General features: G+C 48.6%; 1 protein-coding gene across 1 annotated transcript in view; it reads right to left on the reverse strand.

The window, feature by feature from the left end:
- Positions 1 to 65: 65 nt before the first annotated feature.
- LOC105016259 (Krueppel-like factor 7) overlaps positions 66 to 27,292 on the reverse strand; it is a 52,035-nt gene continuing 24,808 nt past the window's right edge. Inside the window, exons 2-4 of the mRNA XM_010879960.5 lie at positions 17,200 to 17,827; positions 12,385 to 12,508; positions 66 to 7,369 (exon numbers count right to left, since the gene is read on the reverse strand). Of these exons, the coding sequence (XP_010878262.1) occupies positions 7,318 to 7,369; positions 12,385 to 12,508; positions 17,200 to 17,827 (804 nt within the window). The 3' untranslated portion in view covers positions 66 to 7,317. The remainder of the gene's footprint in view (positions 7,370 to 12,384; positions 12,509 to 17,199; positions 17,828 to 27,292) is intronic.

Consider the following 27,292-nt stretch of genomic DNA (forward strand, 5'->3'; position numbering starts at 1 on the left):
TTACTTGTTGTGGGTTGTAAACACAAGTAGCAGACACACAATATACCGCCAGACAGAGCAAGAGCTAGATTCTACCATTTATTACACATATTACATTCTTAAATAAAAATGCTCCACTGAACAGTTCTTGCATAGATATCTTACAATACCAATTTAAAAAAGAATTATGAAACAGACCAGTAACAAAAATAAATTTTTCTTCTTCCTTAATAAAGAACATTACCATACTAACATCATATAATACAAATAATAATATTTTAAACACTTTGTACAGCAAAAAAAAAACAAAAAAAAAAAACAAGGAAATTAAGAACCCAAGAGAAAACCAAAAAAAAAAGAAGTAACCATGACAATGACAGGAGGAAGCGGTAGGAAGGTGGACGGGCGAGGAGAAAGTGAAGGAGAGGGGGAGGTGCAGAGAGGGAGGGGTCTGGTGGGGAGAAGTGAATGACTAAAGGGGGACAGGTGTAGGCTGGACTAGGACTAAACTGCCACGGGGAGGCTTGGCCGTTCGGTAGACGGTAGGTCTCAGAAAAGCACCGCTGGGTTTTGCTCTGTTCTACAGAGGGAGGTGTGTTGTTGACTAGATGGGTGTCCCCATAGAAATATAATTACTATATATTGTTACAATTTGACTAACTTTATTTCTATGGGCGGCCATTTGACTGAGATAGTTATTACGGTTGTACAACCTGGCTCTGTCTGTCTAGTTTTAGCACAAGGTGAATAGAATAGACAGTATACTACTCTAACTCACCCGAGCTGGACACATGTCAAACACCCCAGGAAGACATAGAGATACATGGAAATGTGTCAAGATGTACACTTTCTCTATGGACAGTCCCACTAGGTCCCTGTCCCCACTTCTCACAGTAGGAGATCTGGGGCCCACTGTTGGAGGGATACGGATTGGGGTCAAAGGAAAGATACAGAGACAGGGTTGGGTTAAGGAGAGGGACATAGAGACAGGGATGGGTTAAGGAGAGGGACATAGAGACAGGGTTGGGTTAAGGAGAGGGACATAGAGACAGGGATGGGTTAAGGAGAGGGACATAGAGACAGGGTTGGGTTAAGGAAAGGGACATAGAGACAGGGTTGGGTTAAGGAGAGGGACATAGAGACAGGGTTGGGTTAAGGAGAGGGACATAGAGACAGGGTTGGGTTAAGGAGAGGGACATAGAGACAGGGTTGGGTTAAGGAGAGGGACATAGAGACAGGGTTGGGTTAAGGAGGGACATAGAGACAGGGATGGGTTAAGGAGAGGGACATAGAGACAGGGTTGGGTTAAGGAGAGGGACATAGAGACAGAGTTGGGTTTATGCGGAGGGATACAGACAGACAGGGCTGGGTTGAGGCGGAGGGATACAGACAGACAGGGCTGGGTTGAGGTGGAGGGATACAGACAGACAGGGTTGGGTTGAGGCAGAGGGATACAGATAGACAGGGCTGGGTTGAGGCAGAGGGATACAGATAGACAGGGCTGGGTTGAGGCAGAGGGATACAGATAGACAGGGCTGGGTTGAGGCAGAGGGATACAGATAGACAGGGCTGGGTTGAGGCAGAGGGATACAGATAGACAGGGCTGGGTTGAGGCAGAGGGATACAGATAGACAGGGCTGGGTTGAGGCAGAGGGATACAGATAGACAGGGCTGGGTTGAGGCAGAGGGATACAGATAGACAGGGCTGGGTTGAGGCGGAGGGATACAGATAGACAGGGTTGGGTTGAGGCGGAGGGATACAGATAGACAGGGTTGGGTTGAGGCAGAGGGATACAGACAGACAGGGTTGGGTTGAGGCGGAGGGATACAGACAGACAGGGTTGGGTTGAGGCAGAGGGATACAGATGGAGACAGGGGTTACAGATTAACCCTTATACAATGACACATCACATATGGACAAAGCACAGCAGATATAGACAGTCTTCCTGACGCTTATACACCACCAGAACCATTACTTTCATTATCCCTAACAGAACCAAACCTGTTACAAGAATGTTTTATCCCCCCAAGTAGTATACAGTGATGAACAAAAGAACCTGTTATCCCACTGTACCCAATGGCTATTGCTGTCTCATGACAGCAGGGGTCTGTGACATGCTGATAACCTATCAGTTTGATTGGCTGAACTAAATGGGAACTCCCTAATTGGTTATTGTGGTTAAGTGCATCAGGAAGTGTCACAACATGCTATGTGGATATTTGTCATTTGAGTGCAGGACTATGGTAGCGGTATGTAAGTAGTTACACTATGGAGTGTGTGCAGTAAGTTCATTTGGTGAAATGGTATGATTACGAAGCTAGAAGAACAGGAACATTATAAGTGTGCGAGATGTATGAGCCAAAACGATGAAGCACTGTTGCCTAGTAGTGCAGAATACCTCCCTTAAGTTCCACCAAGAGCAGGGGTGTCAAACATAGCCAAGCCCACACGATGGATCTGGCCTGCCGGGGGGGCCAATCTGGCCTAGAGGGGATTTCAGTAAAATAATGAAATCAACTCAATATACTTCGAAACCGTGCAGAAATGATAATGGACCTATATTCATAATGTTTTATTGAACTTTTTACTGTGTCCAGTTTGGTAAATATCATTGAAGTGACCAAAATAAAATCCAGTCAGAGGTCATAAAAAATTCCAAACACTACGGTCAGAGAAACATTTTAGAAAATGTTGACGGCAAGACATTTGAGTGCATCCCTCTGGAACATGTTGAAGGTCGAATGCCCACCCCTCCCCTCCCCGGCCCGGGGGCAAAACCAGTTTGACATACCTGCCTTAAGAGTGCTTTTGAACAGGGTTTACCATAGGTCTAACAACTGTATGGACCTCCTAGTGGTCTATAGGATCATGGTCAGACCTAATGTAAACAAGTCATCACCCATACCAGGTCACAGATTCTGAGAAGTACTATTTTAATCATCTAGAAAGCTGCCAAGGTTGGGGAATGCTTAAGGTGTGTGATGTAAAAAAAAAAAGAATCTGAGCATTTGTTTGTAACCGGCAACAGTTAACCTCACAGACTCGATCTCAGTCCACCTCAGATGTAACAGTTTGAAATATTAGACTTCACTGTACTACAAAACTAGTGGAACTAAGTCTACATTAGAACTGGTAGGCTGCTAGTTAAGTCGCCCTCAAACTGGGCATCCTATAGAGACCGTACGACCATATTTTACAACCATGAACGGACCATGAGTTGGGCCACAGTGAACGTCAGACAGAGATTGTGATGCTTGAAGACGTTGGGTGAGGGTCAAGGAGGGGGACCATAATGACGCAATAGTAGCGGGCAGTAAAACAATGGCATTATTTCTCTGCTCTCTCTTGGTTCTCGTTCACAGCAGTTCACTTTGCAAACCTGCAAATCTTTGGGCAAGAGTGTGTAAGTGTGCATTTCGGCATTCCTGCAGTTTACTGCGCAAGGATCACTGCTATGGTGTCGTTGAGAGAGAAACGGACAGATGGAAAACGGGATAGAGGGCTATTATAATGGCACTTGTAGAGTGCAGGGTGGGGGAGGGGGGGATCTGTGTAGTAAATAGCTAAAATGGCCCGTAAGGATTCATCATAATCTCATTTCAATCGCAAGTCCATGAGACGAAAAGTAGGGCTAATATCATCCTCATTTGGTTAATCCCTGGGGTAAACAATTTTTTTTCTAGTCAAAAATATCTCTTCAATTTCATTCACTTTCTCAAATAAATATATATATCTCTGGCTTTACGATAAGATGCTGCTAATGTAATGTTTGTTCTGTGGCTGACTGCCTGCTGGGATTGTAACAGTACTGTGGACCATTAAAATGAAACCATTTTGGCTCCTCTTATCCCTGCTGCTTTTTCCCTCAGACCTCTCAGTTTGCCTGTGACCAAAAGCCTTTCTCATTAGTTGAGTATGACCGTAAAGAATAGAGGAGCCTCCACAGAGCAGCCTGCAGCTCCAGTGCTAATCAGAGCTGTGGGACACTAGCCCCCGGGAAGCGACAGAGCATCTCCATAACAGCAGACAGTGTTTTAACAGGCTGGGACAGGGAAATGGGCCAAGCTAGTTACTTAGGGGGACTGCCACAGCACCGAAATAGGACATCTCATTTGAGGTGGGGTTTGCAATCGGTAAATGTGTACACTAGTGGACTTCAGTTGGACTAATTTGGATTTATTGAAACCGTGCGCTGCTAGGTCCGTTTGGGCTTCATCCATTTCCTGTAACCACGAAAGGGTTTGAACGTATTCATTTGCCTGCGAGCAGCATGGGTGGGTGGGGGCGTTTTGGGGATGGGTTTTGTTGAGTTTGCATGTTCTTTTTCTCCACACCATCCAGACCTGTGATCACAAACTAATTGGATTCGGGTGGGAGGAAAATAATGTAAAATGTCAGATAACCAAACGAAAAAGTGTTCTTTTCAGCCTTTGTTAACTCTCCTTAAGTGAATGGGTCAACCAACATACAGTACAATCCCAGTCTCCCTGTTGGTTTCACCCCAAGACACTACTAGTAGTGCTATTGTTTCTCGCACTGCAGATTAGATTTGCGATGTTCCTGTTGGATTCCATTTAAAAAGCTTGCATGGGACACACAGACAAATACAGCAAAAAAAGCCCCCCACAAAAAACAACGACCGCATGATTGTATGCAGGGGGGTTTGTTCACCCCCCCCCCCGCCCCATTTCTCACATTTTTGCATGACCTTGTGTCATCCACCATGGCAACAGAAATAGTAATTGTAGTGCTTATAAACCAAAACCGAAACTACAAGAAAGAAGTTCCAACTAAAAAGTGTTAGCGAAACAGCAAATCGTGTTAATCTATTGTTTTACGTTGTCTTTTTGTTGTCAGGAGACCGTTTTGTGTTTTGTAGAGAAAGAGCTGGCTCAGCAGTGGTGCCATAGGCCTGGTATGGAGGCGCTCGGCTTCCCGGATGCCAGTGTGTTCTGTGCCAGACCCTGCCCGTGGCTCAAGGGCAGTTCCGCGCTGGAGGTTTTTGGTATCGATTGTTCTGAGCTCCACTGGCCCTCCTGAGGGCAGCTCTGGGATCGTCTAGTAGAGTCCGGCATGGCTGTTACACGTACTAAAGAGACTGTATTGGCATCAGCCGTTATGACTGGTGCGAGGAGGCCAGGGTGATGGAAGAGGTACAGTATTACTTCTAGTGGAATTGGGATTAATGCCCTGATTGCAAGGCTTTGTAGGACTTCATAGACTTGGGGCAGACTGCAGAATAATCTGGTCCCATGCTTTAGAAGCTGATTGTTAACATACACAGACCCGAGAGGCCCTAAGCCTGATTCATGGTGATTGTTTGAACATAAGAACGAGCTCGTTTTCTCACTTCAAAGCCACAAAATAAAAAGAAAGGAAAAAAAAAAGCTATTACCTCCAGCAGAATAAGATCTTTTATAAAACAACAATTGCGAAAAACCCTATTGCAAAAAATTTTGAGCAGAATAAATAATTCCGGGAAGCGAGCTAAGTGTGTGTGTGAGAGACTGCCATGCAGTGTTTTGTTTCCCCAACTCTGTTCATTAACTCGATCATTATTTTCCTGTGTTTTTTTAAGTCATCTCAAAGAAGAGCCACGAGCAAAGAAACAGTTCAGTGTGTCAGTGTTTGTGTGTGCCTGTACGCTGTGCGAAAAGGACAGAGTGTGTTTGAAAAAAGACAGAGTGTGTGTGTGAAAGAGACAGATTTTTTTTGTGTTGTATTTTTTTCAGTATTTTTATGCAATTTTTTTCCTTGTATCCTTTTTTTCAGTTTTTTTTTGTACTGTATGAAAAAAAGCACAGATAACATTGAAAAGGTCAGTGCAGACAATGGATACGAAACAGGCAAGTCCCTTCGGGCTTATGAGGCCATGTTGTCCTTTCTACCACCCAGAGCATTGGGTGTGTTTAGTCCCAGGATCATGTCCCGTAGCCTATCGGGTGCTTAGTCTCCCAAAAAGGGGATGCGGTCACCGCAGAGCAGCGTCCCAAGTCCCTCCCCCTCGCTAGTGGAAGAGATGAGGATCCATGATTGAATTCCAGAATCCACACAACAAAGCAAAACTAACTTTTCCAGTTTTCTGTTCAGGCTGATGCCAAGGTTCGTCTTCAGCTGGACCACATGGGAGAAAAACAGAGAGTGGAAAAAATTGGTCTTTCTCTTTCATTTCAGGCCAACAATACAAATCCTTTTTCTTCATGTGACAATTTTTTTTGTTTTCCCATCTCCTTAGCTGTCAGTGCTAGATAGCAGCTACTGAGTTTAACCTGTGCATACGGGTTGGGGCGCGTTCATTTTTGTTGCTCCTCCCGTCCTGCCATATGTGCACATTCTTCCTTGTTTGTATGCAAAATGTTTTCGTTATTTTTATTTTTTCATTCAGAGAATTTTTAAGACATTTCAGCTGAGAGAAAACAGACCATCATTCTTAATAATAATAATAATAATAATAGTTAATTGTCTTTAAAAAACAAAGGCAAGAAAGTGTCGCTGCGCATTTGTTAGTAGTTGCCTGTGAGGTGTCAGGCGTGAAGGTGAGAGAGAAGAGCAGAGCGCCTCCTACTGGAGAGCCTGAGAAGTGTGGTGCCCAAATGGTTCGAAGAGCTCACTCTCTGAGAGTGTCCGACTCTACTCCCACAGACAGGGGGCGCCCACTGGTGGATTGGCCACTAGTTTCATTGGTCTCTCTAGTCTCGCTGTTTTGGCATTGTGGTTATTTCACACGGTATAGCACGCCGAGGGTGGACGCCTAGCTGCGGGTTTTTCTACAACAGACACACAAAAACCCACCAAGGTGGAATAAAACATACCACTAGGTGTCCGCGGGTTTGGAGGCCCGCTGTTGCTTCCGCAAGTCATCAACGGCTGGCTTGTCAAAGTTTAGCAGTACATTTTCGATGAACCATCTCCTTTCCAAAGCCGCTCCGTAGTTTAAATGTACAGAAAAGAAACAGTAGACAGGAAATGAGCGGTAACTGGATCAGCGTACCGGTTTGGCAGTGTCTGAATTCCCAAGCCGGGATCCGACCGCGGTATGGTTCATCGGATGACGTAATCAAAGAGCGTTTGTTTATTGACTGTCGAGTATAGAGGTGTGCATCAGAGACAACAAGCTCCTCCTCCTCTCTTCCACTCCATCACTCCACCTGTCCGTCCCGGGTCGTGGCGTCGGTCTGACCAGCGTGTCGGGTCTCAGGTCGGTCTCTGCGGTGGCGGATGCAGCATCGGGACGGTGAGAGCCAAAGCTGGTGTGTGGTTCATCTTCCATTTTGCCTTCTTCTCTCCTTCTATCTCTCCTCTCTCTCTTCTTCCTCACTCTCCCCCGTCCTTCCCCCTTAGATGTGCCTCTTCATGTGCAGGGCCAAGTGATCCGACCTGGAGAAACACCTGGAGAAGAGATCCAAGAGGTTGTCAGTCAGGCAAGTCAAACTATGTTACTTAATCAGCACATATCAATAGAGCGTAGGTCAAAACGGTCACGTTTTCGGGGCAAGTTCGTCGAAAGGCTAACATATCAACTTTGCATGACTGATGTGTTGCCTTAGTAGGGTGGATACCCGTCTCTACACTGTGAAGCCAGATGTTAGCGAGATAACTATTGAGGTTTTGAATAAACATTATACTACTCTGTCTACAACCACTCAGTCACGTGCCAGGACCAACTGTGCAACTCCTTCCTCTAAATAAAATGCAAAAAATTCATAACAGCCTTTTCAAACATTAGCGACCTGGGCGCTACAAAATGAGGACTTGCCAATTCAGCAACGGGATTGGATTTTGTATACTAGAGAGCATGGGCGATAACTCTTCAGAACGCAGCCACAAATCAAGGTCCTTGAATAACACCCCAGCTAGAGGTGTAATACTATCGCAGAAACACAAGCCCTTATTAGTTATGCAGGTTTTGAGTCATGGTGGGGTGGATATGCAGTTGAGGTGGGGGGGGGCACAGGGGGGGCACGGGGAGGGCCTGTAGGGCTGTTTCGGTACTAATCGATTAAGCTCACTGGGTACTACTACTGATGAGGGCGATAAATAACAGCAGACAGGATAATATAGACCTTTGAAATGCCACATGTACTTTATTTTTATGGGATTGTAAGGGAGGATTATCGTATTACACTCATGCAAAGCAATAACATTTATCACAGCTGATATGAATAAAGCAAGCTAGAAAACCAAAACTGGGAGAGTGAAATAAGGAATTAAAAATTCAGCCAACGGCTGTATCAATTATTAATTTGTCCACAGACAGCTAGCTCTACAATGTAAATCCAAAGCAGGTCTCTCTCTCTCCAGACACCCACGATTCAGTCAGACAGAGGACAGGTGGTGGCAAAACAACCTGGAACTTAATTACGAAAGAAAACGCTAAACAACAGTCTGCCTCTCGCTTTTTCTTTCTTTCTTACTTTCTTTCTCTCTCTATCTCTTCTCCGTTCTCTCAGCTGACCTCTTTCAGTCATCATCTCTCTTTTCCACACTCTCTGTTAACCTCCACTATAACTCTGCATCAACCCACGAACTGACACTATCAAATGTTGCAATTCAGAATCACATATGTACATTTGCGCATTTATTAGTCCCCGATTTGTCACCTCCGGTCTAAAATAAAATCCAGAACTGGTTTTCAGTTTCGCAAACAAAGCATTTTTTTGTCCAAGCTTCAAAACATACTCTTATAAAAATGACCATCTTACCATTCATGGGCTTCTGCAACATAATTTACAGGCTTGCCTGTAATACTCACGTCAATGAATTGAACTTAGTTTACCAGTGCCTCATATGGTTCAATACTCATCATTGTGATCTTTACACGCTAGTAAACTGGCCCTCACTGAACACACAACGCCTGATTCACTGGTATCAACTTCTACAATCTACAATCCATCCATCTTAGGCAAATCCCCTCTTTACCTCAGCTTGCTTTTTGACAATATCTGCCCAACCAGTAAAAAGCGTTGCTGTGGTGGATACCTCACAATTGTCATTCCTAAAGGTAACACTCCTTTTCGCCATGATTCCTTTCAGTCCTCAGCTGCCAATGACTGGGACAATTTACAAAAAAAAATCTTCACACTGAAAATGATCTGAGCCACCATCTGATAACTACTACTAACTACTAAGCATCTGTAGGGTTACAGACTGGGTTGAGTACAAGCAGCTTTTTTATAACTGCTGAGGTAACAAAGTCTTAAAATACATTTGATTCATTGACATAAATTGGTAGGGGTGGACAATAGAGAGGAACAGAATCCACAAATACGCACCCAAAAGCTGACATGTATAATAGTTGTTGAGAAATGAAAATAGACAAAAACTTCTGTCTTCAGTGATCATCTTCCATTTCTCTCTCTTCTTTTGCCCTCCACTCTTCCCTACCATCTCTTCCATGCTGTACCTGTACATACAGGGTGTGCCAGTGCCTGGTAAGGAGGTCCAGCAGGGGCTGAGTAGGTTCCACTGGACAGATGGCCGTCCATGTCACTGTCAGGGGTCGCCACACCAGCTGGTCTACCCTGTCCCCCTCAGAACGCACCCCTCCGCCTCCGCCTCACCCCGCAGGGGGTCCCAGCTTGATAAGGCAGGATTAATGATGGGCCCGTGTGTGTGTGTGTGTGTGTGCGCCCGCTCAGAAAGGGGCCCAGGAGCTCACTGTATGTACTGTTAAACGTCCTCCCATTATGATGGTAATGCACAGCGGCGATCGCCTCCTGGTCCATCCAGCCAGGCGTTCTCCGAGGTGCCCCGAACAGGCTGCCACGCAGAGGGGACATTGGCCGCGTCACTCGTGGGGGGCTTCGGGGCCCAGCAGACGACAGGGAGTAGCTGACCTCACAGCCCAGCCCGTCTACCCGTTCCATTCCTAGCACACTTCTTCTGAATAGGGACCCTACGTAGCGCACTACAACGCGCCCTTAAGGAGTCCTGGTCTGTCGAATGAGAACTCAGACAGCTGCTGCCGACGGAGACAGAAGACGGGCAGATGCTTAATGATTTACCATCCATATGCATCCATCCACTCACAGGCGCTCATTTAGGAGTGGCCGCAATGTGTTTCAAGGACAGCGTGGACAGGGAATCCTTTCAGACGGGCTTTGAAGACTAGGGCTTTATAAATCAGACGGCCTTTGGGCAACGCGTTTCCCGAAACCCAGTGCGCGTTTTACCTCAATGTCACTCGTCCACCAAGTCCAAAATAGCACCGTGTGCCGGTTCTGACCACGGCCCTTGAGGTCCACTGTCATCCAATTCACAGTCAGTGTTTTGGCAGCCATTTTACAGCCTCTTCCCTGGGTGTGCTGAATACCACAAAGACACAGGGAGCAGATACGTTGTAGGGATTGACTGAGCTGTATGTGCTGCTCCTCTCTTCTTGCCAGAGCTGTGTGTGTGGGAGTGAGGATTTCCAATAATGTGTGTGTGTGTGTTTGTGTTTGCCGGCAGAACATGCATAATACACTTCAGGAGGATTAGGAGACTCCAGCAGAGTTCTGAAGGGGGTCGGGGTTAAAACCTCAACTATAGGAACCAGGAGGATCCAATTAGAGTCCCACAGTACCCGACGAGGCCCATTTGTGTGTGTGAGGACTGGCTGGCCGGCTGGCTTAGCTTGCATCGAAGTTCTGGATGCTGTGTGCGTCTAAAGTAGCCCTGGCATCTGGACCTGTCAATTAGCGTAACAGTAGCAGGCCCGCTCCAAACAGCCCCATTGTTAGGCAACAGCCAGAATACATTGTGCTAATGAGTGTTGGAACACTGATTTGATGATTCCTCCCCCTGGTTATGGACCGTTCGGGCCCTAGCGGAGCTGTGCTGCTTTATTTACAGTGGCTACGGCTGATCCGGGATCAGCGTTTAAGTAGCGGTGTGGTTTTGTGGAGTGTGTGTGTGTGTGTGTGCGAGCGTTTGTGGAAAGGGGTCCCCTTCTTGGAGGGGATGATGGGGAGCAGGATGATTCTGGTTGCACCTGGAGTGCAGTCTGTGTGTGCATGTGTGTGTGCGCGTGTGTGTTGACGCCAGCGCATAATTGCTTCTCGTGTGAAAGGCGGGCTGCATCCCAAACGGCCTGGGTCAATGTACCGTAGTGCGTTCCCGTATGGACCAGGAGGCTGTTTGGGATGCAGCCGGTGTGACATCTTCCTGCTATTGTCACCTGACAGCTCATCGCTCAGAGCCCCATGCTAATTTGCCCACTCGGTCACGCACACACACACACTACTGTAATCACAAAAGGCTGCCTTTGTGTCTCAGGCAGGTCAGATGGGTCTGATGAGTGTCCCAGTGTGCCGCTGGTTGTGTGTGTCCGGGAGGAGAGGGCCTGTGGAGGCCCAAGCTGTTTCGTGTTCGGTCGCTGTCGCTCGCTCTCCCAAGTACATGTTTTCCTCTGTTATATAACCCCCTCGCTTTTACGTGGCCACCATTTTCAAATAGCGCCTTTTCTGTGAGTGTCAGCCCCGTAGCCCTACCAGCCCTACCCGTGCCCTCGGCTGCCAGACTGGGACGCCAGGTCTGTGGAGGAGAAGGGCTCCTCTGCAGGAGTCATTCACTAATGGCTGTCACTGTACTCGCCTGTGACTGAGTTATTCAGCAGTGACTGAAGCAGAGCCTGTGCTAACTGCCAAGGAGGAGGAGAGAGCCAGTCAGTGGAATAGTGATTAGCCAGCAGCCTGCCCCCTGCCCACTACCCCTGCCCACTACTTCAGCCCGCCCCCTGCCCACTCGCCTCGGAAGCTAAGCAGGATCGGTGCTGGTCTAAAGCTCAAATCCCAATGCCCCAGGGCAATGACGGGGACATTGCCCTGTGTCTGGTGCCATTTTTCAGATGGTATGACAAACGTGTCGTGGCACTTACTGGTCACAAAGACCTCATTGCGCTTGTTTGTAAAAGTAGGGGTGTTAACCCTGGTGTCCTAACAAAATGTCCAATCTGGCCCTCTTTCCATCATGGCTACCCAATCATCTGCAGCTTCCAATTGGCTCGTTTATCCCCTGTCCTCTGCCTTTAACCAAGAAGTGATCACTGTAAAGTACTACAGATATAAAATGCATACAAGCGTTAATGTAGGGCGGTCATTTGGAGACACATGACTCGAATTTAAATGTAAAAACAGTAAAGGTTATTGGAGTTACGGCTTCCTCATATGTAGACTAAACGTGGTTAAAATACGCAGGAATGCCTTCCTTTCAACATTAATATAATTGTCACAACTCCCAACTTTCTGACAGAACGAGCAGTACATTATTTGACAGGGCACATATTTTTTGAGAGGGCCGTAGATTATTTGATCACGTGCATGTGGTGGATGAGCCGCACACAAGTCTTGGGAAGTGGATGAGCGACGTGCGATATGCGCGTTTCTGTGTGGCTGACCACGGACGATTGCGCGTGGGGTACATACCTGTCGCAGTGATTACACTTGAAGGGCTTGGCGCCGGTGTGTTTGCGGTAGTGCCTCGTCAGCTCATCGCTTCGGGCGAAACGCCATTCGCAACCTTCCCAGGAGCACTTGTATGGTTTCTCACCTGACCAGGGACAAGAAAAGAGTACATTTTAACACAGCTGACCCGGCAGAGCGTATTACATCATCAATGAGCGCCCGCACATACAGGAAGATCCTCCTGGATAATTCATGTACCTGGTTTACCGTAGATAACCAGCTCAGGTATTCCAGACCCAGACTTAGCACAGAGTTTTACGTCACGTCAATTAGCTGGCACTCGCAGAGTCTTTCAGCAGATTGGTATTATTTCATAATCCTTAAACTAAAATCAACCCGACAAATTAAACCGTTTTTTCCCCCCTTTTTCCTCCTCCTGCCTTCCTCCTCTCCGAACCCCCGAGGAGAGATTTGAAATTCAAATGAAGTTTCTCCCCGGTTAAACAGATGGAAGAGGGAGTTATCCATTGTTCACATGCTGTAGTTTTATCTTCCGGATAAAAAGCCACTCCGACGGTGGGGACTGTGGGGGGGGCGTTATTTCACTTTCTGGGATGGCAAAGGGGGTTGTATCGGGGTTAAGAGGGTGTGGGCGGGGCGGGGGCACGTTGGGATGGTCCTGGACCTGGTGGGTGGGGCATGGGGGAAGGCTGAACGCCATGTGTGATTTAGACCCAGGGGTGGTACGGTAATTGGGGTCTTAATGACTCTTAATGGGAAGTAATACGTACTTCCAGTCAGCCAGCTGCCTACGTCTCCAGTGATCACCCTGTCCACCAATCTTACTAACCAGACGAAAATGCCATTAAAGTGAAATTTAAGCGACTCAATCGGGAGAGCAGCGCTACGTCCAAATCGCAGTCGACAGTTGGGAGGTGGAGGGAGCGGAGGGCAACCGCACGCTGTCAGAGAGGCACAGGAAAATGGAGGACGGCATGGTACTACAGCACACAGCCCTGGTGCTGCTCCGAGTCCCCTCCAAGAGCTTTTGCTTTCAATCCCATAAGTGAATGGAATACCGTGTTTTCTCATTTCCTCCGGTAAGATGAAAATAATGAAAGTGGCCTTATTGTAAAAGATGTGCTTGCTGGAGCAACGGGCTGCCTCCTCCTGCAAATTCTGATTAAAGTAATAGACAGCCCATTCCTCTACGCCTGACACAAAATGATGTTGATTAGCAATAGAATACGAGTGATTCCACTGGCAGGAGTCGACGTGAGCAAAGCCCAGCGGTGGGTTGTACAGGATGTGTGGTTCCGTTTTCCAACAGGCGGCGTCACGACGGAGTCTGCTGAGGGACCATGATGCAACAGAAGGGAAAGGATGATGTGAGAGAGGAGCGGACGAGACAGCGGGGTGACGTGACATGATGCAACCCCCCCCCCCCCCCCCCCCCCCCCCCTCGGTGTAAGGAGAAAGGGAAATGGACTGTGAATGACACCCCCCCGATGCCTTTTTACTTGCAATAGTCTTTTCTCGTTCCGTTTCTCTTTGATCTCTCACTTGATCCGTGATTTGATCCATTGTCTGTGGTGAAATTGGTTAGACGGAAAACCCTCATCATCACCTGCTGCGTTTTTCCTTTCCTTGTTTTGAATATCATTTAAATCAGCAGAGGGATTTCTGGGTCCTCAATAATGACCAACTGGCTGCTGTTACTGAGAGAGAAAATGTATATCCAAAATGGCACCTTATTCCATATATGGTGCACTTGTACTCATCGCAGAGCACTAGTATGGAGAAAAGGCTTCCATTCGGAATGTAGCCAGGAGACGACAACACCTCAGCACTGAATCAGCAACACACCACTTTACAGGCAGACTCCACTTACCACACTCCACATAACATTTATCTACCTCGAGGGTGAACACATGAACGCAACACATTCTGAACATCTGCCTGCCTTGGCCCCTTGATACACTCATAAACATTTTGCCAAAAGACCCAAGGCTTTTTATTGGACCATTCCCCTCCGCTGTGTAAAACCTGTAGTCAGTGAAGTCCCCAGACCGTGAGTAGACAACTGGATTCAGCCATGGGCCCATTTTAGTCAGACTGGATGGTTGGAGGGCTGGGATGTTATTAGAATAACTGTAAAAAGTCATTTGTACTGCAAAATGATTGCAATTATGCTAAGAAATGTATAGTATTTTGTCTTTAAAAAATCATACCTGGAATACTCAAGGGAATTCAAGGGAATACTTGGAAACAGATGAATAGCTGAATACCAATTACATTTTAAGTATGTTTTTAGCAGAACAATATAAATGTATTCATTTTTAAAGCAAATCATTAGGAAGCCAAACAAATATTTTGCTACAGGGTCACCTGCTAACGACCCCTAACCCCTAACCCCTCACCCCAGACACTGTTGCCTGTTATTTTGAGGCTGTTAGACAGGCGGGGAAGAAGGCTGACAGGCAGGGATGAAGGCTGACAGGTGAAATGGACATCAAACGTGCTGTTGCCAACAGTTAATCTTCCTCCCATGACAGTAGGCCTGGCCCATACTGGGCGTAAACTTGTGGTCCGCAACACACGTGACCGCCCTCCGTGACAACATGCCATCCGTTTGAGCTACAAAAGCCACCAACTGTACAGCCCCATCGGCGCCATTTCGAGCTAGCTGTGGAGTGAGCTCGTGGTACGTTCCTCACTCCGTTACACAGACAGGGATGAAAGCAGGCAGGGATGAATGCAGGGAGGGATGAAGGAACTCCCTGTCATTCTGGAGTCTTGGGGCCGCAGGTGCGAGACAGGGTAATGTTTCACACCCCTTCCCCAGTAATTGGCCAGAGCTTCCACTCCTCTCCTCCTCGTCCCTACCATCCGCTCCTCCCCTTTACATGAACCCCTCCCTCCCCCTCCAGACTTGACAGAATGAAGCAGGGCCGGTTTGGAACCATCGGAACAGCGCACCGCGGCAAACACTACGCCAGCCAATTATAACTCGGCTAGGCGAGGATGCATGATGGAGTCGCCTAGCAACCGGCCAAAAGACGGAGAGTTTGTGTGTGTGTGTGTGTGTGTGTGTATGAGAGAGAGAAAGGGAGGCGTGCAGTCGGCTGAATCCGCCAGCCACGGACACTCATCGCCACCAGCCAATTATGGCTCGGCTCTGAATGAGTTTAATACAGTTGCCTGGCAACCCAAACCTAAAAAAAGAGATCAGGTTGGGGTGGTGGGGGGTGGATTTCTGGGAGGCAGGGGGTGCTGGTTTAAGGGGGTTAGGTCCAGGGGTAGTTGGAATGGGCAGCATTGCACTGAAACAGCCTGAGACTGGTACTAGGAGCCGCAAATAATCAGCCAATTACGGACTCTCATCCTGCCTGTTTCTAATATGGCACCTTAGCAACGCGCCCCCCTCTCTCATCACCTCCCCCTCTCCCTCCCCCTCCCCATCCACCAGCACCACAGGAGCCCGTGTGCTGCAGTTAATTACATTTCCTCAGTCAACTGGAGATAGACGCTATGGTCTATTATGAATTCTCAGCTGAAGTTACAGACAGGCCGACAGACTGACTGACTTAAGGGAAAGAATTATGGCATAATTCACATTTCCTCGAGTTTTACCCTTGCAGTAGTTTCCATCTCCCTAAAACAAACCATCCAATCCAAATACCAGAAGTATTGATAGGAAAAAGCTGGACGGGTGTCTGTTCAGACTGAAACACTAGGCTTCTTGTAGAATTAGAATAACAGAGTTAGCAACACCAGAATAAACAATGGCTGTGGTTACTCTAATTCCATGGCTATTAAACCTCACTGAAAGGCTGCATGTTTGCTTCTGGTGTGTTAGAACACAATCTGTTATAGACTAATTCATCCAACAGCATGTCATCACCAAGCAAGGCTCCCATAAACCGTACACTAATCTCAATCTCCCTCCCCCCTTTCCTGTGTGACCGATGTATGGACATAATAACCAAAAAAGAGGATTAGACTAATTACACCCCTCTACTGTCCTGCTCTTGTCTATTAATGAACATATCGTGGCCGGGGCTACACAGCTACAGAGCAGCTTGCTGCAGCATGTCTTTGGAGTGTTGCTCACTCGTCTATCCCTCTCTCCCTTTCCCTCCCCTCATTTTGGTGGCGGGGAGAGGAGGAGGAGGGGGGTGTGAACGCCTTGCATCAGCTCGCCGGTGATTAGCATCGCCGGGCCTGTAGTGTGCGACGGATGAAACCTGCCGAGTCAACGGTGGCCCTCAGGAGAAGAATTAGCAGGGTTAACATTGATGCTAACGCTACAGCTAGCGCAAACGCAAACCCGAGGCCACGTTATCCCAGGACTTCCTCTCTAGTTCTCTCCGAGGTTCAGCGAGAGGGCAGCGGTAGTTAGATCCTCCGGGCTGCAGCAGACATGACTGAATTAGCACTGAGACGCCATTTAGACCTGTCTGCCTATCAATCATCCGGCAATTAGCATATCACTTCCTCCGCTCGCAGCCTGAAGATGAAGAGACTGGACCGGTTTCAGTTAGAGACAGAATCACTGAGGTGAAAGAGAGAGAGAGATAGAGAAAGAGAGAGAGGCTGCACTGCAGTGCTGGAACGTATTTTTAGCCCTCAGGAAGAATCTCTCACTTGAAAATAGAGGAATGGATCAAGATCGCCTCCAGGTCCCCACAACCATAACATCGGGTGTAACCTGTACATGTGTCAGGCCAATGACTGAGGCCGCAATGGAATGGAATAGGCAGCAGGCTTGAAACCTTACCCTGTAATATGTCTCCGAGGTGTCTGAGTTAGTGTGTTTGGTTCACATGTCCTCACCTGTGTGTGTCCTCTGGTGTGCCTTCAGATGGGAACTCTTGGTGTAAACCTTTCTGCAGCCGTTGAACTGACAGCGGTGGACCCTCTTCTTGTTCTCCGGCATGTCGCCCCCCAGCGATCCAGAACCCTGCTCGCTGTCGCTGTGCGCCCCCCTGCCGGGCGGCGACGGTATCGTGGCATGCGTCGCCACCAGCTTGGCCGCGTTCAGCCCGACCTTCTTGGCCACCAGCTTGAGCGTGAGCGTGCCGTCGGCTGTGGCGGTGAGAGTCTGCGTGGGCTTCACCAGGTGGCGGCCCAGCTCCGGCGAGGAGGGCGGCGTGAGGGACGTGACGGCGCTCAGCTGGGCGGCGTTGACCCCGTTGACCCCTTCCTTGGCCGTTTTCGCTCCGGACTCTTTTCCGGAAGGCTTGTTGCTGGCCTGGGGGACCTGTAGAACTCGGGGCAGGGAGAGGAGGGGAGGCGGGCTGGGCTGGTCTGGGAGGCTGGGGAGGAGGGGGTCCATCAGGTCTTCGTCGCTGTCAGCGCCCTGCATGAAGGCTGGTGCCAGGAGACAGTCCAGCTCCTCATCGAACAGCTCCGATAGACGCTTGGGCTCTGTCTGCAGGTACCTCTCCAACTCCAGACACGTCTGTGAACAAAAAGAAAAAAAAGAAAGAGAATGGTTTAACGGGACTGGCGCGATCTGACACGGCCGCACGCTTTACGTTGAACAGTGACAAACTGACGTGTCCTGCAGCGGCGCTGCGGCGCCATGCCGGGATCGACCCCTCCGCCCGGCACGATCCAGGGGTCCAGCCCCCCCCCCCCCCGCCCACCCCACTTCGCCCAAGAGAGACACAATGCTGACCATGTCACCTGCCCCTAACCCAGGCCAGAGACAGGGGATTAGGCTGTGATTGATAGCTAGTGCCTGGGAGAGCTCTCCAGAGTTGTGAACTGTGCCAGCCTCACTGTTTCACTCCACTTTACAGGTGAGAGAATAAACCAGCCGTGGAATTTTATTACAAAAGGGAGTGAGAGAGGGCAAGGATTGAAGCAAGGAGTGGGGAGAAAGGCAGATAGAGAGTGCAAGAGAGAGGTGTGGGATACATGCAGAGAGAGGACAGGGTGTTTACCAAACAATCAGGGGAAAGGGTATTCAATTTGGGATGGTCCCTGCTAGAAATCCAGCTAACAGATTTGTGCTTATTTCCTGATGCAGCTTTCTCAGAATATACACGGCTTTCCTTAAAAGGACAAGTGGGAACGCAAGAGAGATAAAGAGAAAGGAAGGGAGAGAGGGAGATAAAATAAATAATACATTATCGATAAAAGCATTACTATTGTTGCTGTAGCAGCAGTTAGTAGTAGTAATAGTTTTATGTCATTATCACTACTTTTGCCTGTCGGCCATCGATCTGACCGCTGTTTTTCTATATATACTTTGACAACATTCGTTACCTAACTTTCCATGTCAATAAAGTCTACTGAATTGAACTGAGGGAGTGGAGAGAGAAATAGAAAGGACGGTTCACTAACTGTCCACTCAGCACATTACTCAGAATGTTTGTCCGGCATTGTTGTTCAGCCACAGCGGCCAGTTTAGATATTAGAGTGTTCTGCTTGGCATGCCACAGCTAAAGCACTTTGGCAGAGAGAGCGGAACAGCGAAATGGAGTCAAATCGTCCAGCACTTTAATCCATGTCATCAGTGCAAATTATAGCTTCATAACTGCCATATCTTTATTATCTTAACTTCACAGAAACGCTGTGACTCGTTGTATCCGAAGACTTTAAACAGCACACGGTGGTTCTAGGTTGCTGTGTTCCCTGTTCTTGTGGCTAGGCCGCCCCACTGTGCACACAGATTTTAGCTGGATGGCTGTTGTAGAATGATAAGCTTTGCTTTGCTAGTTTTACTTCGGTTTTAAAAGAATGTCTTAGTTTTTGCTACACAGCCCCATTTGCATAAGAGCATAAATCAAAGAGCTTTCTTGGGGGAAAGTGTTTCAAACAAAATTTTTGGGCTGATAAGCATTGTGAAGATGTGGTGGAGCGATGCACTAACACAGCCCTTTGTTAAACGCTAGTTGACAGTTGTGCTAAGGCAAGGCTTTGGGCGATCCCTTTGTCCAGCTTGTTGCCATCATTTGTTAACACTCGTATCCTTTTAGGTAATTGTAATGTGTAATACAATCTCCAGTCAAGCACGGCGAAACAGGGCCATTGGATTTCTTCCCATATAAATTAGATCAGTCATTGCTAATGCATTGTAAAAGCAACACTGGAGATAGGCTTCGGTAGTCATGCCTGAGTGAAACCCACTCCTCAAACACTGTGCTGCTTCACTGGGTCACAGCTAACAGGCTAGATGGGGGAGGTGACATCACACCTCAGATGCCGAACCGGGGAGATGACATCAGAGCTCACAGGCTGCAGAGGGGTATATGACATCACAGTTCAGGGGGCCAGTACGGAAATGCAAATGAAGCACTCGCCACCGCCAGTCGCTCTGGATAAGAGCGTCAGCAAAATGACTTAAATGTTAAATGTGACATCGCCCACATGTCCAGTAGCAGAATATAGTACCTATCGCATTTATGTATGACCTTTTGCTTTCCTATAAGATCATATCAGATAACACCCCCACACACGCGCGCGCACGTCCCTGCAGGGGGACAGGCCGTGGCCGCGTGGGAACCTGCTGGCTCCTGACGTTAGGAGAGGGGGGTTCCGTCACCTCCAGTCCCCCTGCTCTGTCTCACAACATGGGGATAAAGGTCATGTCACACAGAACCAGTCTCACTGGGCCGCCTGCCGCTCAAAGGACATGGCACGGCCGTGCTGCAACCGGGCTCAGCGCCATTAACACCACGTCTTCTCTGAAGAACTGGAAACGCCACTGCGACTAGCAACCGGATCCAAAAGCACGGGTCATGTCAACAGGCGAGCTGTGTCTTAGAGTGCTTCAGTGGTCCCACATTTAAAGCGGCACAACAAGGACCGGCGCTTTGTGGGAGAAACCGGGAAAATGTCACATGCAACACAGACAACCACCGATACAATACTATATATGTCCACTGAGGACATAGCCTGAGGTGTTTACAGTGACACAGAAGATTTATTAAACCCCCTAAATGAGCTACGTGGTGCGGGGAAAGTTTTTACTGATAAACATCTACTTTGATATCAGTCCTCGCGGAATTATTTTTTGTTTGTTTGTCAGATGCCTATGCGGGATGTGTCAGTTGGCCAATATCACCACCCAACTCCGAATGGTAGCGGCCCATCGGACCCAGGGGTACGGTAAAGACAAAAACAGAACATCTCCTTGTCTCCCCCCTTGTTCTGTCAGCCTCTCTGACCACCAGAGAGGGAGAGAGAGAGAGAGCTGGATGTGTGAGTCGGGGTTCGCCTAACTACGTGTGTGTGGGTGAATATGCACATGCTTGCATGCGGTATATGTGTGTGTCACTGTGTGCGCGTGTGTCAATCTGCGTGCGTGTGTGCGTGTGCTGAGCAGCTCCATCCATTATAGATGTGGTGTCAGGGGGTTTTCTACCGGGCTAGCGCTAAGAGGCTCAGACAAAGACACCAGAGAGGACCATGGCCATCTACGGCCGACTGTTAATCCGCCATTCAGCTGCATTGACTCCAACTACCCACAAAGGAGAAGTGATCAAGCGTCTGATTGAAATGCCACACTATTCCCTTGCTAGTACACTACACTGTCATGGTGCTCTATTGTAGTAGGGGTTCACTTATGAAGACCAGGCGCTGATATCTGACTCCATTGCTATCAATGTCTTGGCGCCTTGCTCAGGCTTCTTTAAGTCAGAACATTATCTAAACCAACACCTTATTATCTGCTTCCAACATCTAGGAAAGTGTAGATTTATACTCGCTCTCTCTCCTCCATTTCGGGTTCAAATTAAAAAATTATCTCTCATACAAATAGGTTTTAATTAAAGCTCTTTGGCTTTCATCAGATGCTGTTTGAAGCTATACCTCTGATGCTAAACTGATCTCGCTTTCGCTTTCTGCTATCTCTCCCCCCCCCTCTTTTATTTTCTCTCTTTCACCCCTCTCTGTCTTTTTCTCACCCCCTCTCCCATCTCTCCTCCTGTGTCCCTCTTTCTCTCTCCATACACAGCGTGCGTTGATGAGTAATTAGCCACTCAAACAGCCCGGTGAAGAGTTACTCTTTATTCAGCTAATTTGCTGATGGGAAGCTTGTGTGTGTGTGTGTGTGTGCGCGCGCGCGTGCGTGTGTGTATGTTTTTGTCTGTGTACTGTATGTTTGGGGGAGCGCGTGCATGTGTGTCTGGTAGCCTACGTGCAGAGACCTTTGATTTCTTTGCAGAAAAACCTCATCACTGTGCCTTCAGGGTCTCTGCTAACTTAGAGAGAGGTGCCATTTCAGAGACTACAGTACCCCCAGCATAACCTATCCTGTATCATACAGCCTTCACAGCGACTGGCCGTTCTCAATGAGGCGGAATAGAGTCTGTCTGTAACGGGCCATCTCTCCCACCCTCTGGTGTTCACCACAATAACTCGGGGTGCAGTAACTCCGCCAGGGCTATTAGCCCCCCCCCCCCCCCCCCCCCCCCCACACAAACTGTCTCACACACTTATGCACAAGCACACTCTATACATCATAACCGTTCCTCTGTAAAATTGGGATTGTGTCCTTGATTCATCTCTGAGATGATTTCCGTGTTTGCTCAGCCCCCAGGACCTGCTCTTCTGACGTTTATTTTGTCAGGAGCGTTAGGAAAAGCGTTAGAGGAGCGCTTTTAGTGTTTCTACCAGAGCCTGCGGAATCTGCCGCACCATTAGCTCTATAACGACACCGCAATTACTGACGATAAGAAAGCCCATCCAGCCTGTCTGTCTTTCTGCCGACCACCTGTCTGTCTTTCTGCCGACCACCTGTCTGTCTTTCTGCCGACCACCTGTCTGTCTGCCTGCCTTCCTGTCAGAAGAGAGACGGGATGGGAGGACAACAGCAGCGACGGACTCCCGCCATCAACAGCAGGAGACATTTCAAAGCTTTATCGCACTGCCCCCCCCCCCCTCACCCAACCTAACCTTCATCACAGATAGAGAGATGGAGAGAAGGAGTGAGAAAGAGATGCAGGGAGAGCAATGAGAGAAAAGGGTAGGTGGGAGGGGCCAGACAAAGGGAAGAGGCAGAGAGGTAGATGCTATCCATCCCAGTGACATTTAAAGCATCATCACAGCAGGCTAACATCACAGTGATCTGGAGCCAACACCGTCTCTGATAGGATTCCCTCCCTTCTCTTTCTTTAGCAGAGGATCGGCTTACTACGGAGAGCGTGTGCGTGAGTGCGTGCGCGTGCGTGTGTGTGCGTATGTGGGTGTGTGTATGCGCTCATGTGTGTGGCTTGTCATGGTCTTGCCAGACGACCAGTGGTGTTTCTCTAGCTGGCCGTTTGATGGTGTTGAGAGTGACAGTGGAGGGCCGACAGGGGGTTGAGCCAGAGCACGGAGAGTGTGTGCGTGTGTGTGTGTGTGTGTGTGAGGGAGTGTGTGCGTGTCTGATGATGGGGAGAGTGACAGTAGAGGGGCCATCCGGCGGTCGTGCTGAAGCAGGGCAGCTATGTCAGTCAAGGATGCCAAAGGGGCGACGACAGCTGAACACACACGCCACACACACACACACACACACACACGCCACACACGCCACACACACACACACATCTCCCCATCCCCCATTGTCTACGCTCCAGGGATCCTGACATTTAGAAGATACAGTTACCGTTCTGCTGATAAATACAGCGCTTTAGTGTGGGAGCTCAGAGCATGGTGTGGCTGCTTTAATTGAAAAGCCGGTGGTGAAACCAGCGGACTGGAATCTCTTGGAGGTTGATTTCTGACAAAAGACCCAACAAAAGAGGCGAAAAAAAAGAGCTCAATAAAGAAGTTAATGGCCAATGGAAAGACACTTGTGTGAAAAGTCAACACACATCAGCGCCGTACAATGCTGAGTAGCAAAATACATTCTTTTTGAACTGCAAAAATACTATCAGACTGCATTGCAAATGAACCAGATTCCCCAAGAAGCACGCTACATTTCTCCCCTTCTATGGGCCCTGGTCGGAAGCAAAGGACTTCACAGGAAATAGGATGCAATTTGTGATGGAGAACTTGCGTCAGAGGAGACCAAAGTCCTGGCAATTGAAATGCTTGTTCTGTCAAAACTTCAATCCCAACAAATACATTTGCTTCTGTGTTCAGGAGGGTGGAGCGAGCACAGAAAAACCAAAGACAGGTATCTGAACAAGACATACAATCCTCCCCAGACCTCGTCAGGAACCTTTCATTGTTCACCTACAAAAGAGGCTTCAGAGAACTGCAACAGTCGTGGGACGCTTACGAACATTCATATAAAACGGTTAGCACAGAAAACATTACACTCACGAGACTAAAACCAGGTCTTCTGAATGTCCCCGGGGGAACACACGGCTAGCTTTCATGGCCTGGATTATGTCCCAAAAACGCCCCCCCAAACCCGATCTCCCCAGACCACAATCCTCTCCAGCCCCCCCTTCCACACCGGCCAATCCCAATGAAATTGTAATCAACAGTATATGATGGAGCAGGCCCACTCAGACACTCCTGCTGTGTGATTGCTCTGCCTTGTCCCCCATCTCCGCATCTGTGTCAACCTCCCCCAGTACGTTACATCAGCCCCCCCCCCCCCCCCCCCCCCACACACACACACACACACACACACACACACACACACGCACAATGCACACGTCCCCGACGCATTCTCTCACAGCGAAGTAATTAGCGCCCCAACGTCAGCCCGGCTTACCCTTTCCTCACCCCCGCCCCCCACCTCCACCCCCCCGCCACCTGGGCGGGCTTAATAAACACGGGTTATAAAACTAATGAATAGGGCATCCTGGAACCGAGCGGCCAAGCCGGCCGCTATATGCGGACCAGAAGAAAATGTGCAACCAGCTGAGGCCGGGTTAGCAGTCGCGAGGCGGCCAGAGTGACGCGGCGGCCTGATGGGGAAATGGATGCCTCCACTGTCACTCAAGGGCCAGCCGGGTTGCGCCGGTCATTCCTCATGACGTGGGTTTGTCTTCCAATATGCTGCGTTTGTCAAGGGTGTAAAACTGATGCGCTTTGCCCGTCCACAGTCCATTTCTATGGGGAGGGAGTGTCTCACGCAGCAACATCCACATCAGTTCCCATCGACAGCAGAACCGGCTGCAGAGGCAGCGTGTTACCAAGGCCAGGGGGTGGCCCAAATGACAACCTATACCCCACTGAGAGCCACGCTGGCGGTCACAGACGATGCATCTTTAGGGACTAGGGAGTCATCTGAGACAGCGAAGGAACCAGTCCATTTCCTGTGTTCGTGTGTGTGTTCCGGCAAGGACCGGGGAGCAGAGTCTCGTTTAAACCCACGTTCACTTTATTGCAGGGGAGTCATTCAGGTTCTGAGTGCACTGGCTGAAAAACGATGAACACTTGACTCATTGAATGTCATTGAGTTTTACGATACATATTTCATATTTCAACATATGTAAGTTAAAAGATCTCGAGAAGAGGCCACTTGTAAATATAGTAGCCCAGAGCACTTATGGCAGATGGTTATTAAAGGCTTTGTAGCATTAACATACAAGGAATACTCTGATGTGGCCTTGAAAAGCATATCACAATAACATCGAAAGAAGAGGAGACACACAGACGACCACAGAACAGAAGCATAGTTTCAGATTAGCAGGAGCACAGCAAAGATAGGAGAAGAAAGGAGAACAGAAGAGGAGAAAGGAGAACAGAAGAGGGGAGCACCTGGCTAAGGCTGGAAAGCAGGAATTCACAGCCTCATTTGGCAAAAGCTAAAAATATCCCAGGACTGACACCTCCTGCGGTAAGCCAGGTCTCTCTCTGGAAATAAACAGAGTGTGTGTGTGTGTGTGTGTGTGTGTGTGTGTGCATTTAATTATGTTTATGCGTGTTCATGTCTGTGTTATTCCCTGTGTGTGTGTGTGTGTGTGTTATTGTGTGCGCGCGTGTGTTTTTTCAGTGTTATTGGCCAGTGCTGGAGAGGGGAAGTCAAATGGCCTGGCCCCTGTGGAGAGAGGCTTGCGGGGGACACAGGAGAAATAAGGAAGAACGATTGCACTCGGAGGACGTGGCCCTATTAGCGGGATAGCTTGAGAGCCAGGGTGAATTATGGCCGTGTAGCGAGCAACCCTCAGGCCACTCAACAAAGCTCGGGCCCTATTGGCTGGGCTAGTGGGCTCAGCGCGGCCACGCTTCCTGGGGGATCAATACATCACTATTATCCACACACCACGGAAGGACCTGGTCCATTCTCCTTGGATGCACTGGCTATCTGGCTCCAATCAAGCCGCTCCATGCGAGGTGGGAGTGGTTGAGCCGTGGACAGTCTGGCAATGTGGGCGGTGAATCTTAGTAAGGAATGTCTGGCATAGTGTGTGTGTGTGTGTGTGTGTTTAAGTTGTTGGTATTCATGACGACCACGCAGGTGTCACAAAGTGGCGTCAACTATTCCCATTATGCTGGTGGATTCCTCTCTTCTCCATGACAAACACAAAACTCCACCCGTTTACTTGGCGCTCTTTAGGACCCACACGAAGCCCGGTCCCCGTTAACGCTGTCAGATCCTTCCTCCATTCATTCATCTCCCTTCACCTCTGCTCACTTTGGTCTACGAAGTGAGACATGCGTCACCCAAATCATTCCGTGCCTCACAGCAGTGGTGTGTGTGTGTGTGTGTGGGGGTGTGTGTGTGTGTGTGTGTGTGTGTGTGTGGGGGGGTGTGTGTATGTGCGTATGCGTGTGTGGCAGGCCTGTGCACAATCTGTCTGTGTGTGGGAGCGTGCGTGTGTTTCCTGGTGCCGTCATGCGGACCAGAGGTCAGCGTGGATGTGGTTGTCCCTGAGCGCGGGTCAGATAGTGTGCATCTGCATCCTGGTTCTGTGGGTTAGGGTGAGGGGCATCTGGACGGATGAGACAGCTGGATCTCTGAGCGGGGATTCCCCCAGTCTGTCCTCTGTGTGAGTGACAGCCTGAAGAATATCACCACGCAATGAGCTCTTATTTAGTCAGTCACACACCAGCAGCAGTAACAGACCATGAAAGACCAATAAACACACAGCGTTGGTGTAATCTGTATTGGTTCTAAAGATGTTTAAGCTCAGCTCTGGAGTGAGAGATTAGGAAGGTCTGCAGCTCATTCATTACTATGTTTCAATATTGATCTTTTCTTCCTGGCTGCCTGTCAACACTAAGAGGGTCCTGATCCGGTCCTACTCTGGTCTTTCTAGTTGTCTGCATTAACTTGTCTCTCTCCTGCACATTGTCACTAGACCTCTATCAGCCGTTCCCTCTTCCTCTCTCGTCATCGTTCCTCGGCTTCTACATTCCCGGCCAGACCATGCATGTGCGCGCACACACACACACACACACACACACACGCACCAACAGGCTAGCTCCTCCGAGAGCCGGGAGCAAGCAGAGCTCACACATGAGGATAACAGTCCCGTCGGCCAGAGTTACTGTTGCATCCATTTGAATTGTGAAGAAGGAAACAGAGAAAAGAGTCAACATCTTGACTTAACTATGGTGTGAATGTGGCTGTGTTCTATAATTATCCTAAGTGCCACTCGCTGCCCAGTTTCCATTATCAGCCCTTGTTTAAAAGGAAACTGAGGCGATGTGTCGTTCTCCAAAATGGCTCCAGGGTGAAGGGAATTTGTGTGAGACAGCCAGTGTGGAAAGGGCTGAAATGACAAAATGATACTAAATCCTTAGACTGCAATACTTCCTTTTTTTATAAGCAACTGAAAAATGATTTTTTTTCCCTATCTGACTTACTGAGCTGTTAGAAGTGGTGGTGAGATCCAGTGTTAGTGTGGCTGGGTGGTGAGGTTAATTGTGGCTCAGCTGATGTCTCATGTCACCTCTTGGAAAGACATGAAAGCTGCTACGTTCAGGTTCATGAACAAACCCAGACAGCTTTATTATGACATCAGCACTTAGGAGGCAGGGGAGAGCTGGGCCCAAACACACACCTCAACATAAACAGAGGCCAGGGGAG

This window comes from Esox lucius, chromosome 16 (genome assembly GCF_011004845.1).
Source record: "Esox lucius isolate fEsoLuc1 chromosome 16, fEsoLuc1.pri, whole genome shotgun sequence".
Taxonomy (NCBI): domain Eukaryota; kingdom Metazoa; phylum Chordata; class Actinopteri; order Esociformes; family Esocidae; genus Esox; species Esox lucius.